Source organism: Narcine bancroftii, chromosome 12 (genome assembly GCF_036971445.1).
Source record: "Narcine bancroftii isolate sNarBan1 chromosome 12, sNarBan1.hap1, whole genome shotgun sequence".
Taxonomy (NCBI): Eukaryota; Metazoa; Chordata; class Chondrichthyes; order Torpediniformes; family Narcinidae; genus Narcine; species Narcine bancroftii.
In genome coordinates this window covers 75,216,276-75,234,346 of record NC_091480.1, presented here as the reverse complement: position 1 = coordinate 75,234,346, position 18,071 = coordinate 75,216,276, and the positions used below count along the sequence as shown (strand labels likewise).

The 18,071-nt window shown below is 44.7% G+C and overlaps 1 protein-coding gene and 1 pseudogene across 1 annotated transcript in view; both read right to left on the bottom strand.

Annotated features, from left to right (window-relative positions):
• Positions 1-3,044: 3,044 nt before the first annotated feature.
• The window catches only part of LOC138747561 (gasdermin-A2-like), a 30,204-nt gene continuing 15,177 nt past the window's right edge, over positions 3,045-18,071 (bottom strand). The window contains exons 7-10 of the mRNA XM_069906880.1: positions 12,712-12,854; positions 11,142-11,340; positions 4,568-4,641; positions 3,045-3,303 (exon numbers count right to left, since the gene is read on the bottom strand). Of these exons, the coding sequence (XP_069762981.1) occupies positions 3,046-3,303; positions 4,568-4,641; positions 11,142-11,340; positions 12,712-12,854 (674 nt within the window). The 3' untranslated portion in view covers position 3,045. The remainder of the gene's footprint in view (positions 3,304-4,567; positions 4,642-11,141; positions 11,341-12,711; positions 12,855-18,071) is intronic.
• On the bottom strand, positions 8,718-9,846 carry LOC138747094 (protein SGT1 homolog pseudogene; annotated as a pseudogene).

The following is an 18,071-nucleotide window of genomic DNA, read 5'->3' as shown; positions in this document are numbered from 1 at the left end:
CGTTCTTTGAATGAAGTGATAGGAGAAGGTATTCGGTTCAACAGTCAATTTATTACACAGCACAAGAATAAAACTTAACAGAGCTCTGGGTCAGTCTGTTAGTTCATAGGTCACCTGCCAGTGAGCTACTCCCCGAGACTGACCCCTATTGTCCAGTTGGCACAGTTTATATAGGTCAATCTTATCACACAGAACAAAAGTTGTTTTCCCTGCTAGATCTTTTTGCATAAGGGTTATCACAAGTCATCTCCTGTTTTGCAGATTTCTGGGGTGTAGCATTCCCATGTTAATCCTCCAGGCCAGACTATCCTGTTGTTTAGATCTGAAATTAATTCATCCCCAGATATTTCTAATCACCATTCGGTCCCTGTCTGGCCAATTTCTGCTGTTCTCTTTAACACCTCCTCGTGCCTTAATCTTCCTCCTAGACTGGTTTTCCATTCCCTTTGATTCTTGCGGGCCATTCTTTGTTCTGATCTGGCCTGTGTCTCCTGTGCTACTTCCCACCTCCTTCAGTTGAGCATTCCTCCTAAATCGTTTTATGCATATCCTCTCCCTGTATCTTGGGAGCAGCCAATTTTGTTCAGCCAACTTTGCTCCATGCTGTGACAGCCACTTAGCCACATTCCTCTTTCCCTGACTCATGCAGTACAAATGAACTTATTGATTAATCATTTATTTCATAATGTTTTAACCCCTAGATTCCAACACAATCCATGAATGGCCCCATTATTCGTCATAGTTCTTCAATAGATTTTCTCCAAGCTCAATAAGACATAACATCTTGTATCCAATGCAAGTGTGTCAGTGGTAGCCTACCTTTCCACAATTAAAATTGCTCACCTTGCTAGCAACGAGGTAAAAGCTATAACTCTTCTCTGAGTTAGGTTCAAGGAAATATTTTCCTGTTGAGAATAACCAAACAAAGCAATACAAGGACAAGGACGTATCTTGATCCGAAGAATCTCTGAAACTGTCTGGGAAAAAAAATTGTCCCCATAACTCTTTCAGTTTTGGACACTCCCAAAACATATGAACCAATGATGCCCTCATGAATTTTACATCTGTCACATGTCAGAATAAAAACGGGATAATTTAACCTTTGATCAATGCATTCTTTGAATTGCAATTAAAAAAATGTCGCACAAAATGAGGTATCCCAATCTTCATCTGAAATAGAGATATTCAAATCTCTTTCTCAGGTTTTGGTTCCTGCGCTCCCTCCACTCACTGGGACCCTGTAGACATTCATAAAGTTATATGCCCCTGCAGCCCAATGGCATTCTGGGCTAGTCCTATTTGGTCCATACCTCAATCTCAAAACCGAGATTGGCAATCTCCACAAAACACCTTCAACGCTGCCAGATAGCGAAAAGTAGACTTATAACCTTTACGCCACAAAACTTCTTTAACTGGATTAAATCGACGCCGACGCTGTATAACCTCTTGACTCAAATCAGGATATAAAAAACTCTACTATTCTGAATCATTAACGGGGCTTGTCGTTGTCTCGCATTTTGCACTGCTAAACTCTGTCCAAATAATTCAAACATCGAATTATCACGGGTCTCGGTGGTTGACCAGGCAAAGGTCATCTTCTTAAGGCTCTATGAGCTCTTTCCAATACCAGACCTCCAGAGAAAAATTCCTGCCCCACTATTTATGGAATCCATTCGGTAAAAAAACGAAGAAGATCTTGTTCTTCCATAACTTCTGGCAAACCAACAATCTTCACATTATTCCTTCTACTTTGATTCTCCAAATAATTTACTTTCCTCTCTAACTCCCTCTCACGTTCTCGCAATTCTTTAATGGATTTTTCCACCTCCAACACTTTTTCTGTATTAGAAGCCACTTGTTCACATTTCAAAAAATCAGCCTGAAATTGTTTAAGATCCTCACAAGATGCTTCCACACGTATTTTAACTGTATCCATTTCCAAACTGAGCCTCTGAGACATTTCATTCAGCAGAGGCTGAATGATAAGGCTTAGCTGTTTACATTGTAATTCAGAAAAGCTCAGCCCTGCTTTCTCTTGCGTAGTGTCAGAACCAGGAAACTGCAGCTCCTGCTGCATCTCAACAACAGGCATTTTAACAGTTTTACTGCGGGTCTGGACTCTCAGCGACGACACCCCGACTTCCTCAGGGGGCCGACGCTGTTCTCCCCCCGCAACCCGTTGTTGCTTCAAAAACTCACAAAAAAGACCAAAATATTCAGATTGGAGTATTTCCTGGGGCATTTCAAGCAATGGAGTCGTCTTCTTGCGTGGCCCCTCTGTTAAAGTCGGCTGGCTGCCAGAATCAGGATCCACATCGGGGGCACACGCACCTTCCTTCTGAGAATGGGTAATTCCAGTGATGTCCTTCTCCTGGTAAGTAGTAGTCATTTTTTCAGCTCCCACAGGCAATCTCTGTGGTTTAGGCTTGAAAGAAAGCAAACCTGAAATTGTAGCAGACCGTTTAGGCCCTAAATCTTCAACACTCCGAAAATGTAGTTTCTTCTGTACTTGAGGTTTAATCTTTTTACCATTAATGGCCATAACAATTCCTTGATACTTTAAACTAAGTTTTAAAAAATTTAAACCTGACACACCCCCGCCTTTACTATTCATAATGCTATCCAAAGCTTCTACAGTTTCCTCTGGCTGTTTGTTCCAGATATGGACCACCCTCTGAGTGAAAAAGGTGCCTGTGAGGCCCCTCTTAAATATTTCCTTTTCCATCTTAAACCTATGCCCTCTGGTTCTAGAATTACCTATCCGGTGTTCCCATCCAGTTGCCAGGTATCTGGTTCTTGCACTTTAAAAAAAAGAATAAAAATGTATTTGAATATGAATAAAATAGCAACAAATAACCCAGAAAATCTGCTAATTCAGCATCACCAAAGATTAAGAAAGTTTTACTGAACCCCAAATAGTCAAAGAGGGACCCCTGCAGAATGTGCCTGTCAATGTAACATTAAAATGAAGGGAAGAATGTGCAGGCTCCACAGAGATGTCTGGAAAGGACCATGAACAATGGGTGTGAATCCAACCACAATTGTTCAGTCATTTAAAGCAATGAGAGTGTACAGAGCAGTGAAGAGAGAAAGTATGTTTTCTTCTTTATAGCACGTGTTGCATGAAATAGAAGCATCTTCTCTATTCAGTTGAATTCCAAATTCTTCCAACATCTGCTGTGTTATTTCAAAATTTTCATCTGTGAGGTGAGAGATCAGGATCTTCTCAAGGTTTTGCACATCTGCCATCTGGTCACTTTGAAGTCTAGGTTCCAGAGACCATCTGTCATGGATTACTTTCACCTGGAAAACCAATCAGAATCATAGAGCCATGAAAAGATAACAGTTCAGGAGGCTTTGCAAACCCTTATGCTCACGCTAGGTTTCTGCAAGAGTAGTTGACCCAATCACTGGCCTGCGCTTTCCCTGTGGTCAGGCAATGTTCCTACTCCTACTCCTTTTCTAAAACCATGAGTAAATCTGCTTTCTCTCAAGCAATAGGTTCCTGCTGTTCACTGCTTATCCCTTATTTCATTTGCGAAGCTAGATCTTGTGTATATCGATCCAATGGGAAAAGTTTGCCACCCTCCACTCTGCCTGGGTCCTGATTCCTTCAGTAACCTCTTTCACACCTTTCTATAATCTGAGGAGAATACCACAATTTGTCCAACCTTTCCACATACATCCCTCACCACTGGAAACATCTGGTAAACCCTTGCAGCAGCTCCCATAAGGCCTTCACCACTTTTCTAAACGATGGTGAACTGAAATAAAAGCAATATTTCAACTGGGGATGAGCTAATATTTCATCAAGTTAATAAATTCTTTGCTGTTCTATATACTCTGTGTTCACTGTTGGAGCTCAGGATCCCGCCTGTGCATTGACCAATACTTCAACCTGCTTGTCAACCTTCGAAGTGTTCTGAACATTACCCCCATGTTCCCTCTGCATTCGACCTGCTCTCTTTATCTAAATGTATCACCTCTCCTTTCTCTTCTGATCAAAATGTATCACTGTTGCACCAGACTGACCATCACTTGACATCAATCACCAACCTGCTCACCTGTGGTTCCAAGTTTGAACCCAATTGCAAATTATGAAATTCTCTCTGGACATGGATTTACAAACATGGGTTTGGAAGCTGGCATCCCTAATACTGAATCCTGGGGAACACAACAGACCAATTTCCTCCATCCAATAACAGACCTTCAGCAACATGCCCCTGGTTAGTGTTGCGAAGTTAATTTCTTATCCAAGTTGCCATTCCCATGTAGTCCAATATTTTCAAACCTGTTGACAAGCCTATTTTGTGAAAGACCAAGGCTCAGGCACTGACAGCTCTTCCAGAGGCCTCCCCAGATTCAAGGGGTGGATGGGGTAAAGAGAAATGATTTTCGATTTCACAGGAAAAGGAAGAATTCTATGTTATTCTATATTCTTATGTTATTCAGATCAACTACTAATAACAAAACAAAGTTTAAAAGACAGACAAAATTACAATCTATATTGCTAATTTACCCAGTGAAATTTTATTTCTTTACTTGTTTTATGGTTTTTAAATCTTACCAGGTTTAGCAGTGTGAATATAATCTTCGCTGCAGTGCTGGTTGCCAACAGAATTAAAGTTTCAGGATCCATTTCTGAAAAAGGAGTGGAATAATTCAGACTGTCCTGAAATGGAGTTTCTCTCTGGGTGCAAAGAGAATAATTCCTCCAATCTGGGAACATTCTACCTCGATTTTCCTTTGCTAAGATGGTCTTCACTTTCTTCCTAAAGTCCAGTGAAGACCATCTTAGGCAACACTCAAGTTAATATTAAGCCAGTGTTTAATAGGCATTTGTCTTGCATCTCTTTCCCCAAAAGTCACGCTTGAATTTTCTACCCGATGTCTCAAAAAAAATCCTGGGCCTATGGTTCAGAACAGGAAGAGGAGTGATACTGCCCATCAGCTGACAAAAACAGGGTCATGTCAATCATAGGTGTTTGAAAAGTACATAAGAAATTGAATCAGGGTTGGTCTTTTTTCCCTCAAAATTGCAGTGGCTTTCAGTGAGGTCATGGCCGACCTTTTACCTCTGAGCCATTCCCCCTCACTTAGCCCATATCCTTGATTACCTTAATATCGTAAAACCTATTAATCTTTGTCAAATACCTCCACTGTCTGAACTTCCTCAGCTCTCTGTGGACAGAAGTGCAAAGATTCACCTTCCTGTAAGCAAGGTAATTCAATCTCATCTGCCCTGAATGATTGACCCTTTATTTTGAGAGGGTGACTCCCATATTTTGCACACTCCAGGCATGGGGAATGACCTCTCTGCAGCTTCCCAGACAGGGCTTCAAGAACTTTGTTTCAGAGATCGTCTCTCAATCTCGTGACAGAGTCTCGCCTCTGTCAGTTTGATCCTTGATTCCTGTGAACGCATCATGAAAGGGGTTTATCCCTTAGCTTTTCTCAGAGTGTGATCAGTGTTTATCATCCTCCTCCCAGCGCATCATGTTGCAATTCACTCCAGGGTTCGGTCAAGCAGTGTGCAGTGAACTGGGATTCACTGGTAGTGTGTTGTGCTGATGGCTGGCTCCGCCCCTTTCTGCTCACATACAACCCCGTTTTCCCTCCTAAATCCAGAACCCTGCTGAAGACTACTGTGAGACCCTACCCATAGTTATAAGCTAATAAAAGCATTTGTTCTCCCTCCAGTAGTGAGAGCTTTTATTCACGCTACAATTTTATTAGCTTTATTCCCTAAAGATGGTGGTGCTACTCAAGCCAGGTATGCTACTGATAGACCCTCTATCCCCCGATGTGGCTGAGGAGTTCACATACTGGCTAAACTGCTTCCAGGCCTACCTGAACGTGACCAGAGACGTCTTCCACACTGATGAACTCAGGAGGTCCGCACTCATTTCAAGGGTAGGAACAAAAGGATATGCAGTCATCAGGGACTGCTCTACATATGACACTGTTATCGAGGCATTGAAGGCTTGGTATCTGAAGTCGCAGAATGATGTCCTAGAAAGATACCGACTCGTTCTACATCGCCAGCAGCCAGGAGAGACCATCGATAACTACCTGCTGGATCTGTGGACGCTTGCCAAGAAGTACAGGTATGAAGTGGCTATGGGCCACGTTCATGAGGAAGAACAGATCTGGGACACACTCTAGTCGTGGGGGTCTGCTTGAGGTACATGAGGCAGCGACTGCTTGAGTTGGGAAAGAAGGACCTGGCTAGCCACATCAAGCTGGCCAATTTGCTGGAACAGGCCAAGCTTAAGAACGATGACTTCGAAGCCAGCGAGCTCGCTCACCCAGGTGACCCCTTCCAAGGACCGGCTGCTCCCGCTACCCCTGCTCTAACGGTTGCCACTTCCCATGCTAGGGAGTACTTTTTCTGCGGCAAGAGCCAGCATCCCCAATCTCGTGGCCTGGCTAAAGACTCAGTGTGTTCCTGCTGTGGCAAGAAAGGACATCGAACGAGGGTTTGTTGTGTGAGGGGAAGCCCGCGGCCTGCAATGCTCCCGGATCCAATTCCAGCCCCGTCATCTGCCCCAAATTCATCCAAACCCACTTGCTGCGCGATACGCCGACGGGCCGTGGCAGTGAGGAAAAGGCGCAAAAAGGCTCGGCGGCCACCTTTCAACGACCCAAATTCAAACTCGCTGCCATCATCATTGAAGGAAGGAGGGTGGCCATCTTGTCGCGCCACGGGGTCGACACAATCTTACCCATGCAGGGCAACCCAGGACAGTGGGGCCACTCGAGTGAGGAGCATGGAATCTCTGGGGACCTAGCCTCGATGGTCTAGATCAGGACAGACCTCACCATTTCAGCAACTCCATCGAGACTGTGAAGGTAAACGGACATTTCACGAGATGCCTAACTGACACGGGCTCTACTGAAAGGTTCATAGATTCGCTGACTATGCAAAAATACATCCTGAAGATGTATCCATCCAATTACTGCATATTCCTTGCATCTCATTCACATTCTACGCATGTTCATCAACATTGTATCGTATATCTATCGTTTGAAGGGGGGGGGGAATTCTGTAAATTTCACTTGTATATATTTGATGAATTGTGTACTCCGGTGCTATAGGGTCTGGACTGGCTGTGTCACCTTAAAAGTGTGACCTTGGAGTATGCTGGTCCCCTCCCACCTTAACGGTTCAGAATGGAGGGCCCCTAAAATCAGAACCCACATGCAGCCTCCCCACACTGAATATCAACCCTCCCCCTCTCTTCCCGAATCTGTCCTCAGACTGCAAACCCATTGCTACCAAGAGCAGGAGGTAGAGTACACCAGATTGAGATTTTATAAAGTCTGAGACACAGCATCTGCTCGATGAAGATATCATCAAACCTAGCACCAGCCTGTGGAGATTGCAAGTGGTAGTGGTAAAGGGGGAAAGCAAGTCCAGGCTGGTAATTGACTATAGCCACACTCTTGGACGCATACCCCCCTCCTTGAATTTCAGACATGGTGTAAGATATTCGACCATTGATCTGAAAGCTGCCTATCACCAGCTGCCAATCCATTCCAAGGAAAGGACAGTCCATATACAGCATTTGATGCTAACGGTCATCTCTATCAATTCCGGAGGGTCTTTTTCAGTATCACTAACGGGGCTTCTATATTCCAGGGGCAGATGGACAGAATGGTGGACAAGTATGAGTTGAATGCTATCTTTCCCTATCACACCTTGAAGGACAATGACGCCAACCTCCAGAGTTTTCTCCATGTGGAAAAAGCCCTGAATCTCACTTATAACTCTGACAAGTGCATGTTCAGGACTAAACAGCTGGCTATCCTTGGCTACCTAATGGAGAATGACATAGTTGGCCCGGATACTGAAAGGATGCACCCCCGTTAGAGCTCTCCATCCCCAGGACCACAAAGAAGATGAGGAGATGCCTGGGGATTTTCTCATATTGTGCCCAATGGATCCCGCAATACGCTGATAAGGTTCACCCTCTATTAAAAGCTACTAATTTCCCCCTCTCAGCTGAAACCCAAACGGCTTTTGAATACCTCCAGAACTACCTTGCGAAAGCCACTATGCACGCGGTGGATGAGAATGTACCTTTCCAAGTGGAAAGCAATGGTTCGGACATAGCCCTGGCCACTACCCTCAACCCCAGGCAGGTAGGCCAGTTGCATTTTTGTCATGGACATTACAGGCCACGAGCTCCGGAATCCATCAGTGGTAAAGGAGGCTCGACCTATTGTAGAAACCACTGGAGACACTACCTGGCTGGTAGAAGATTTACACTCCTCACTGACCAGCGCTCAGTTGCATTCATGTTCAATAATGTCAAGAGGGGAAAAATCAAGAATGACAAGATTGCCAGGTGGAGGATTGAGCTCTCCACCAACAATTATGACATTGCTTATCGACCAGGAGCCCTTAATGACCCTCCAGATGCCTTATCCAGAGGAAACTGTGCCTCTTCACACACTGGCCAACTGCGGTCTCTGCATAATGAGCTCTGTCATCCAGTCCCTTCGAATGGCTCAGTGTCGATTTTAAGGGACTGCTCCCCTTCTTCCTCTCTATCATTTTTTTTATTTTTTTATTTTTTATATAGATATATATTCAATTTATTCTGTGGTAGGAAACAGTTCACACCTTGAAAATTAAAAACAAAAGTGAAAAAAAACACCTTTAATTTTCTCTAAACCAAATATTAAACTAAAGAATGCAACCAATCCATCTAAGGCCAAGTACTTCAGCATAGAAATAAACAGAAGATTTGTATGCATAAGACTGAATTACAGATGGAAACCAACAGGCTACATTTAGTCTTCAAAGTTTCTTCCATTCCATGTCATCTGGAGGATTCACAGCTACTGTTTTTTTGCCGACTTCTGTCCAATTAGTGCTCAGAACAGTGCCTCCAGATTCAGTAAATGATTTATTCATTGCACGCTTTACTTCATCAGACCCATCTGCATAGATCTTCTGAAAGAGCTGGTTTAGAGCAGCATCTCCCTCTGGCTTTTCTTCATTCTCTTCTTTTTTAATCTCCATTACTAGTTTATCCCAATTCTTTGTGTGATGGGATGAAGATGGATATGGTTGTGGCTGATCTAGCATGAAGTGCTTTACATCTGGTGTAACTCCTTCTAGATTTTCCCATCGAATTGCTTCAGCCTTCTTCATTTTTATCTCAATCTTTGTTCCTAGCACTTTGACAGCACTACACTGAGATATTATGGGATGCAGAAGATTAAGTTTTAAACTATATTCATCTTCTGCCGAAAGCTTCACTGATGCATTCACATTTTTTTCAGCAAATTCAACCTTCACATCATCCTTGTTTGCATTCTTGATCATTATTGTGATGGTAACATGAGACTCTGTCTGGTACCAGTCATGTTTAATTTTGCGTGTTGTCATTTGATGTTTGTGTGTCTCTTCAGTGTTTCCATCTTGTTGCCCAATTAAATCCAAGCTTCCTTTGCAGGTTTTGATCCAAGTGCTAAAGCTGACATTTTCTGCATCTAGTTCCTGTCCTCTTGTAAAAGACTCCATTGACGACTGATACATTTTTAAGTGATATTCTGCAATTCCTTTTCTAAGATATGCTAAAGCAGAGTTTGGTTTCAACTCGAGGGCTTTGTTGGCATCCTTCACAACCTCTTTGTAATTCTGAAGCAATATATGTGCATATGCTCTTTGGCAATAATATTCTGCTATGTCCAAATCCTGTTCCACTGCTGCATTCAACTCCTCCACAGCTTCCTCGGGGCATTCAGCCACGAATTCATCCGTGAAAACCCTGTCCAGACAGGAGGACCGTTCCTTGGCCATTGCGCTGCCGCCGCTAAATTAGAAACTTCTGGAGCCCTTCCTCTCTATCATTGATGAGTACTCACGATTCCCATTCGCCATTCCATGTCCAGGCACGTCCACTTCCTCAGTCATAAATGCCCTAGACTCCATTTTCGTCCTGTTTGTGTATCCCACCTATCTTCATAGCGACTTGTGCTCAGCCTTTATGAGTGACGAGCGGCATCGCATCCAGCAGGACTACTAGCTACAACCCCCGGGGGAACGGGCAGGTTGAAAAGAAGAACTGTATGGTCTGGAAGGCTGTCAAACTGGCCCTGAAGTCAAACGGCCTTCCAGACTCACGCTGGCAGAAAGTCCTCCCTATGGTGCTCCATTCCATGTACTGCAACCTACGCTACTCCTCATGAGCTCCTATTCACTTTAGAAAGAAGGTCGGCATCGGGAACTACAGGCCCAACCTGGCTCACCACTCCTGGTCCAGTACTTCTCAGGAAGCACGTGAGGAGAAGCAAGACCGACCCCCTGGTGGAAAGGGTGAAACTGGTCCACGCCAATGCCACATTCGCCTATGTATACCCGGATGGCAGGGAGGATATCTTCTCCATCACAGACCTGACACCTGCCAGAACAGAGGGTCTGTTGCCTCAGGTGCCCTGCGAGCCATGGAACTCATTCTCACCACCCCCAGTCAGGGCCTTGGGGGATCCTGTTCAGAAGGAAAGTGCATCCCCCTCCACCTTTGAATCAGAGACCCAGTCCTCCTCTCCTCCCTCACAAGGGGACCAGGAGACCCAAGGAGTCCAAGGCCTCCCGGTGCTAAGGCACTCCACCAGGATCTCCAGACTCCCAGACCATTTAATCTGTAAATATCTAAAAAACTTCATTTTTCAACCTTTTTTTCTGAACATGTTCTCATTCTTCATTCACAGACCCTAAATTCTACAGGAATGGATGAATACAGTGAACTGGGAATCGCTGGTAGTATGTTGTGCTAATGGCTGGCCCCGCCTTACACCTCCATCCCCATCTGCCCTGGTTTCCCACCTCTACCCAGAACCCTTCTGAAGACTACTGTGAGACCCTACCCATAGTTATAAGCTAATAAAAGCGTTTGTTCTCCCTCCATCCATGAGAGCTTTTATTCACGCTACACAGTGCAATGTTCAAATCCCTCAGTGACCTTGCACATGTAAAGATGCAAAGAGTCTTTGAGGGAGATTAATGTGGAGGAGGCGAGGGAAAGGTTGAAGGAGGGATGTACACAGCTTGGGGCTGAAGTGGCCAAAGGTAGAAGCTGATTTGTTGATTCATACTGAGTGGGAATAAAGTAGATTTCATGTCTTACCACAGAGTGACTGGATGAAAACAGTTACCGCCCGGATGGTCCCTTCTTGGTCCGGAGTGAAGGTGAGGGGCTGCCCTGGTGGATCAGCCTTCTTAATGCCCAGAAGATCCAGCACTTTCTCAACACGCTCTCTCTTGTTCTCCTCCATCTCATCCAGCACTTGGAGGTCAGGTTGGAAACCTTCACACATTTGGTCAAGCTGAGAACAGGCAGCAGAGTTAAGGGCATGGAGTGAAGGTGAGCTTTGATCAACACTTCTGTTCATTGCAACAGGGGACTATGTGCTTGGAAAGGAAACATTTTGACCACGTCAGACATTCAATGCAGGGATCGAGCCCTGTGTCCTGTGGCTGAAGCTGAACACAGCTTCCCTATTCTGCCTCAGCGAAAGGCTGTCACCTCACCACTGTAGCTTTTGACCAGCTTGTTTCCACCTGACTAACAGCATAGGATTATGTGACATTGTTTTGACCTTGCAGACTCTAAACTGACAACAGACTGTCCTTTAATCTCATGGTAGATGAGGTATATGCAAATGAAAATTTCAGTCAGTATTGGAACCTTACTGTGAAATTGATTCTGAAGATGAAACAGACAGAATTTGGATAAAATAGCATTACTCAATATCATGTAAAATGTTTGCTGTGGTGCTCCTGCATATACTGAAATATTGTTCCCCTTGTTCAGTTACTAATTGATCTCACCTTGTAACTGCATTCTGTCCTGGGCTTTTACATCTGTACTATGTATGAATTTGACCAGTTGAACTGCTTGCAAAAGACCTCTCATTGTACCTTGATACATGTGACAATATGACAAAATGAACAAGAACTGTTTGTATCAATACTACATTCTGCACAAGCTCATTTTCCAAAGTGTTGCATAGCAAACAAAATGCTTTTTAAATCTTGTCACTGTTACTCTATTGGAAACTCAGCAGCCAATTTGTACACAAGGTTCCATAACCAGAAGAATGATAATGACCATATTATTTATTTTCAATCTTGCAGACATTTTGAACAGGAGATTTCCCTGTTCTTCAAAGAGCTGATGGGGCATTGAAGAAAGGTCAGAGGTGCAGCGCTCCCTCCCATTGCACAAGAGCCATGGGAAGTGGGGCTCGAACCTACACACTTCTGTGTTTCACTTCTACTTATTCATTCTCAGTTAATCGTGTGCAGCCATTTTTGGATATAGTCCACAGGGATGGCCTCTCTCACACAGAGCTAGGCAGCAGCTTCAAAGCTAATGGTGTAAGTTTTAACTTTACGCAAAAGCACCAAACATCCATTAATTAGTCAGAACCCTACTTTGTTACACATCCATCTCAAAGCCGAAGTCGAAGTGAAACACAGAAGTCTGCAGATGCTGTGATTGCAAAAGCACACTAAAAGGCTGGAGGAACTCAGCTGATCTCGCAGAAAAGAAAGACTCAGATCCACACCAGTAATATATCTTTTCCTCCTATGGACGCTGCGAGACCAGCTGAGTTCCTCCACCATTTTAGTGTTTGTTTTTTACTTCAAAGCCAAGATCACTCATAATGAAAGAGAAAAAGTTTGGTACAAACCATCTCCTCGAGGACTGGAAGATCATCATTGTTGCCAAGAATTTCAAGGATTGTGTTGAGAAACAGCAGCTTCTTGTCTGCAGACAGCTTCGTCAATGGACCCAGTGAAGTAATAATGGGCACTTTCTTGTCATGAGGAACTTCTATTTGTGAAACAGATTTATAAATGAGGTTGAAAAGGCAAAACCTTCAATAAAGTTTTAAGCATTTTGATTTTGATCCTAATATATCCAAAATCTTAATATTCAAAATGGAGAGTAATGGACTGAGCTTTTTCACAGAATGATAGATCATAGATTGGAACAGTATGAAAGTAGACCCGCTTGTCTCCCATTGTCCAATGTAACCATATACATGAATCCCATTTGCCCACAATAACTCTGCATGCCTGTACACCTTTCCAAATCCAAGTACTTGTCCAAACACCTTTTCAACACTGCAATTATACCTGCTGCCACCAATTCATCTGGCTGAAAGTTTGTAGAATTAGAGGAATGCACAACACAGCCACTGGCCCTTTCACCCCACCTCTTCCAGGACAACAGTGCCGTCCATCAAGTCTAATCCAATTTGACTATTTGGCCGTTTGATAAGTTTTTGATGTCAGCGCCCTTGAGGTGTGATGGACAGACAAGTCAATTGTAACACTAACCCAAAGTGACATTCAGGAACATTAATGATTGGTGTGTAAAGTGAACCTTGCTGCTTGTCAATCCTACTGGAACTTGTTTCATCTTCTTCACCAAGATGTCAGCTGAGACTGCCTTGGAAAATAATCAGTTCCAAAAGCAGTGTTCATGTAAAAAGGTTGTTCAGAGTGAAAGATCATCTGTGATCTTTTTACAGTGGAGGAGAAAGTTTCAGATTTAAATGGAAACAGAAAATTCTGGAAACACTCATTTAGCTGGCAAGCTACTGCAGAAAGGGAAATTGCTTCAAAACTCATGATCATTTATCATTTATCGAAAAGAGGCTTCTATTTCTAGAACTCCCACCATTCTCCTCTGTATAAAGAGCTGTGATCCTTGTCATTTTTGCAATACTACAGGGACATTGATACACGTTAAAAATTCTGGACCAAAGTACATGCCAACATTGCTCACAACTTGTACAGGTATTAACATTTTGAGAAAAATGTAAAGTTAAGCTGTAGCAGCGCAGTGAACTAAAATTCACTGTCTGTGTAGATTAGACGGCCGACCCCTCCTCTTGGCTCCCGATATAAACCCTGTTTTCCCACCTCAGAATTACCTGAAGACTATTCATTAAGATATCGGCCGTTAGCTGTAAGCTAATAAAAGTGGGTTTGTGCTCCTCACAAGTCTCTGAGTACTATCGATCACGCTACACTTTTATTAGCTTACTTTTGAAGATGGGATGGAAGCCTTCTTGAAGCCTCGCAGCTCCAGGTCGACCCTCTGTCCCCAGAGGCCCCAGAGAAATTTGCCTACTGGTTGGAGTGCTTCCAGACATACATAGCAGCTACCCACAAAGTCTTCCACTCCTGATGGCCTCCGAAGATCGGCCCTCCTCTCGAGTTGGTCCCAAGGGATACGCGGTCATCAGGGACTGCGCGATGTACAAGACGGCCATTGGAGGTCTGAAGGCCCACTACGTGAGGCCCCAGAACGGTGAGCTCGTGAGTCACCAACTCTCACGATGTCGGCAACAACAGGGTGAATCGCTGGAGGACTACGTCTTGGAACCATGGACGCTGATGAGAAAGTACAACTACGAGGCGGTCTCAGTCCAGGTGAGGGAGGAAAAACAAATCTGGGATACTCTCATCACTGGAATGAGATTGAAGTATGTGAGGCAGTGACTATCACTTGATCAAGTATTGATCAAAGCTCAAAAAAAGTCTTGGATTGGGGAAGAAGGACCCACGATCTGGCGAAATTGCTCGAACAGGCCCAACTGGGAGCAGACCCCCTCACTAACGAAAGCGGCGCCTACTTGGAAAGCCGGGCTTACGGAGTACAACTGTCCCAGGTATCAATTACCCCGATGTAGAAGAAAAAATTGATTTTATTGTATATGCAAATATACAAATGCTGCAAATGTGGATATCTGTTTCCTTTGTAAGCTAAGAACCAAGCTGGTTTCCACTGGCTGCAGAGACATACCCATGACCTAGTCTGCTTAGGAATGTGCTTTGTACACAGAAGGAAGATAAGATTTGTTTGTTCATCTGTATAAAAATGTGTTGTCTCCCTACAGAAGGCAAAGTCCTGTCCTGGTGTCAATCAGGGCGGTCTCTCCGTGATATCATGAAATAAAGCTCTCGAAGCAAACTCTGAAGTCTCCACCTGAGTTATTCTGGAAAAGAGATTTTTCCCTGACAAAACCTGAGAACGAGGATGGGATCCCATTGACAGGATTCTTAAAGAACCAAATTTAAATTTGAAAGGGGGAAAGCTGTTGGATCGCTCCTAGCTGAAAGGGGGAGCAACTGCCAAGATCCCAGCTGAAAGGGGGTGAGGCTAAAGAACGGTAGTTACCAAAAGTTGTTATTGGAGGAAGGAGCCATGGGGTGTGGTGATAATGTCCCTGATGGCCGAGACAGGACTAAGGGCCAGCAGGACCAAAGCCAAAGGCTCTTGGAGGTCGACAGAATGAGGAGGGTGCTACGGGCCCCAGATTGAGAAGTAAAAAGTCTGCCTGAGAGCCCATAAAAAAGGCAACTGATTCATCTACAGGCCCTAAATTTCAAAATCCTAGATTCATGATAGGGGATTTGCCCGTTTTGAAGCTGTGGATTCCTGGAGAAGGTAGGGAGATGATTTCACCAGCCCCAAATCCGGTAAAATGTCCTACAGCCTTATGGCTGGTGCAAACCTGTACAATATATAGTCCTCTCCTGAGAGATGTGAGATTATTACTGCAGGCTGCCTATGGGAGCGTATGGCAAGAGAATAAAGGATTCCTTTGTTGTCCCGGAAGGGGAGAATGGTTATTGGAGATGAAACGTAGGTCAGGGGAATTGATCTATGGTGCATTGGTTGCATAATAGAGGAAAGACTGCTTTCCTGCAGGGAGCTAAGAAACATGGTGACGTAGGGGAAGTCACGAAGTGTCAGTAAAAGTCTGATGAGTCTATCACTGATTTTGCAACTAGATGGAAGAGTACGTGGGAAGATAATGTAGGAATCCCACTGGATCAGAATCAGCTGTAGGCTGTTCAGACCCTTTTAAATTGCATGCTACCACAGTGTGCCAAAATGTATAAACTGAAAGTCTTGGATTGGCAAAACAAGACCTCAAACACTTTGACTGTTCTAACTAATATGGAAAGAGAAGGACTGTTTGCCCATAAGGAAGGGAAATCCAAGGTGGGCCAATTTACCCATCAGCGAGATAGAGGAAATGATCTTCGCACTTGTTGTCTCCCTACAGAAGGCAGAGTCCTGTCCTGGTGTGAATCAGGACGGTCTCTCCGTGATATCATGAAATAAAGCTCTCGAAGCAAACTCTGAAGTCTCCACCTGAGTTATTCTGGAAAAGAGATTTTTCCCTGACACCTGGCCACACGTGACCAGGAGTGCTACTTTTGCGGACAGGCCAAACACCCCCACGCCAGATGACCTGCGAGAGACTCCTTGTGCTCAGGATATGGTAAGAGGGGACACTGGGTGAAAGTCTGTTGGGCAAAGAGGAACCCCAGGAAGGCTACCGCGTGTGCGGCCCCTGAACAGTCTTACACCCCAAGCCCAAGCCCAGAGGTGCGGGCCATGGCCTCTCCATTCTGCTCGCCGCCACCATCTTGCTGCGCCTCGTGACAGGAACTGCTACCAGAAGAGAAGCAATGGTGGGCGTCACCACTACCGGAAGAGAAGCAACAATGGGAACAGCGGCCATCTTGCCGCTCCTCATGGTTGATGCCACCTTTCCGGTCTTTGGATCAAGATGATGGTGGCAGGGGAGTGATGCAGGCTTCGGAACGCTAGCATCAGTCATCCTCGCCCAAGCAAAACCCCACCAGCTGAGAAACTCGATGATTGAGGATTGTTTAATAGACACTGGCTCGACAAGGGATTTATAAATTCTATGACCGCTCAGCGATACAAATTAAAGGTTTACCCCATAGACTACCGTATCTATCTAGTGTCGCAATCGTATTTGGCAACTATTCAGAGGTATTGTACGGTGCACTTATCTGTAAAAGGGGTGGGGGGGGGGAGGAATTTTGCAAGTTCCGACTGTATGTATTGAAAAGTTTGTGTGCTTTTGTGTTGCTGATCCAAGACTAAAAGTGTGACTATGGAGTACTCAGGTCCACTTCCCCCAATCACGGTGTGGAACGGAAGGTCCCAAAATCCAAACACTACACGCGGTCTCTTCACACTGAATATCAAACCGCACCCCCCTCCACTTTGTTTCAGAACCTAATTCAGGTGATACAGTGCAGGGGACAGAGAATTTATTAGAGCTGAAACACAATGGCTGCTTAAGGATAAAAAAATCATTGAACCCAGCAACAGCCCATGGAGAGACCAGGTAGTGGTTGTGAGAGGGGAAGAAAAGCTCAGGCTAGTGATTGACTATAGCCATACTATTAATGGCTTCACACTCCTGGGCACATACCCCCCCACCCCCAAATTTCTGACATGGTGAATGAAATTGAGCAATGGTCTATTCAACTATTGACTGGAAAGTTGTATATCACCAGGTTACCAATCTTTTCCGAGGACCGTCCCTACACCGCATTTGAGGCAGATGGATGGCTTTATCAGTTCCTGAGGGTCCCTTTCAGTATTACAAATGGGGTCTCAGTCTTCCAGAGGCAGATGGAGGAAATGGTAGATAAGTACAGGCTAAGGCTACATTGCCCTATCTCGATGTCACCATTTGCAGACACAATCTGGAGGACCACGACGCCAATCTCCAGAAATTTCTCCACACAACCAAATCCCTGAACTTCACATACAATGCCAGTAAATCCATGTTCAGGACCAAATGCGTAGCTATCCTGGGCTACGTGGTGGAGAACAGCATCTTTGGCCCAGACCCTGAGCATATGTGCCCCCTCTTAGTCCTCCCTATCCCACAGACCCTGAAGGCACTAAGGAGGTGCCTGGGCCTCTTCTCATACTATGCTCAATGGTTACCTCATTACGCTGACAAGGTCTGCCCCCTCTTAAAATCTACCTCCTTCCCATTGTCGGCTGAAGCCCAGGCGGCTTTTAACTATGTCAGGAGCTGCATCACAAAAGCCACCGTGCATGCGATGGATGAAAACGCACCATTCCAGGTGGAAAGCGATGCCTCCGATGTAGTTCTGGCTGTGACCTTTAATCAGGTGGGCAGGCCGGTAGCTTTATTTTCCCTCACCCTGCAAGACCGTGAGCTCCGAAACCTGT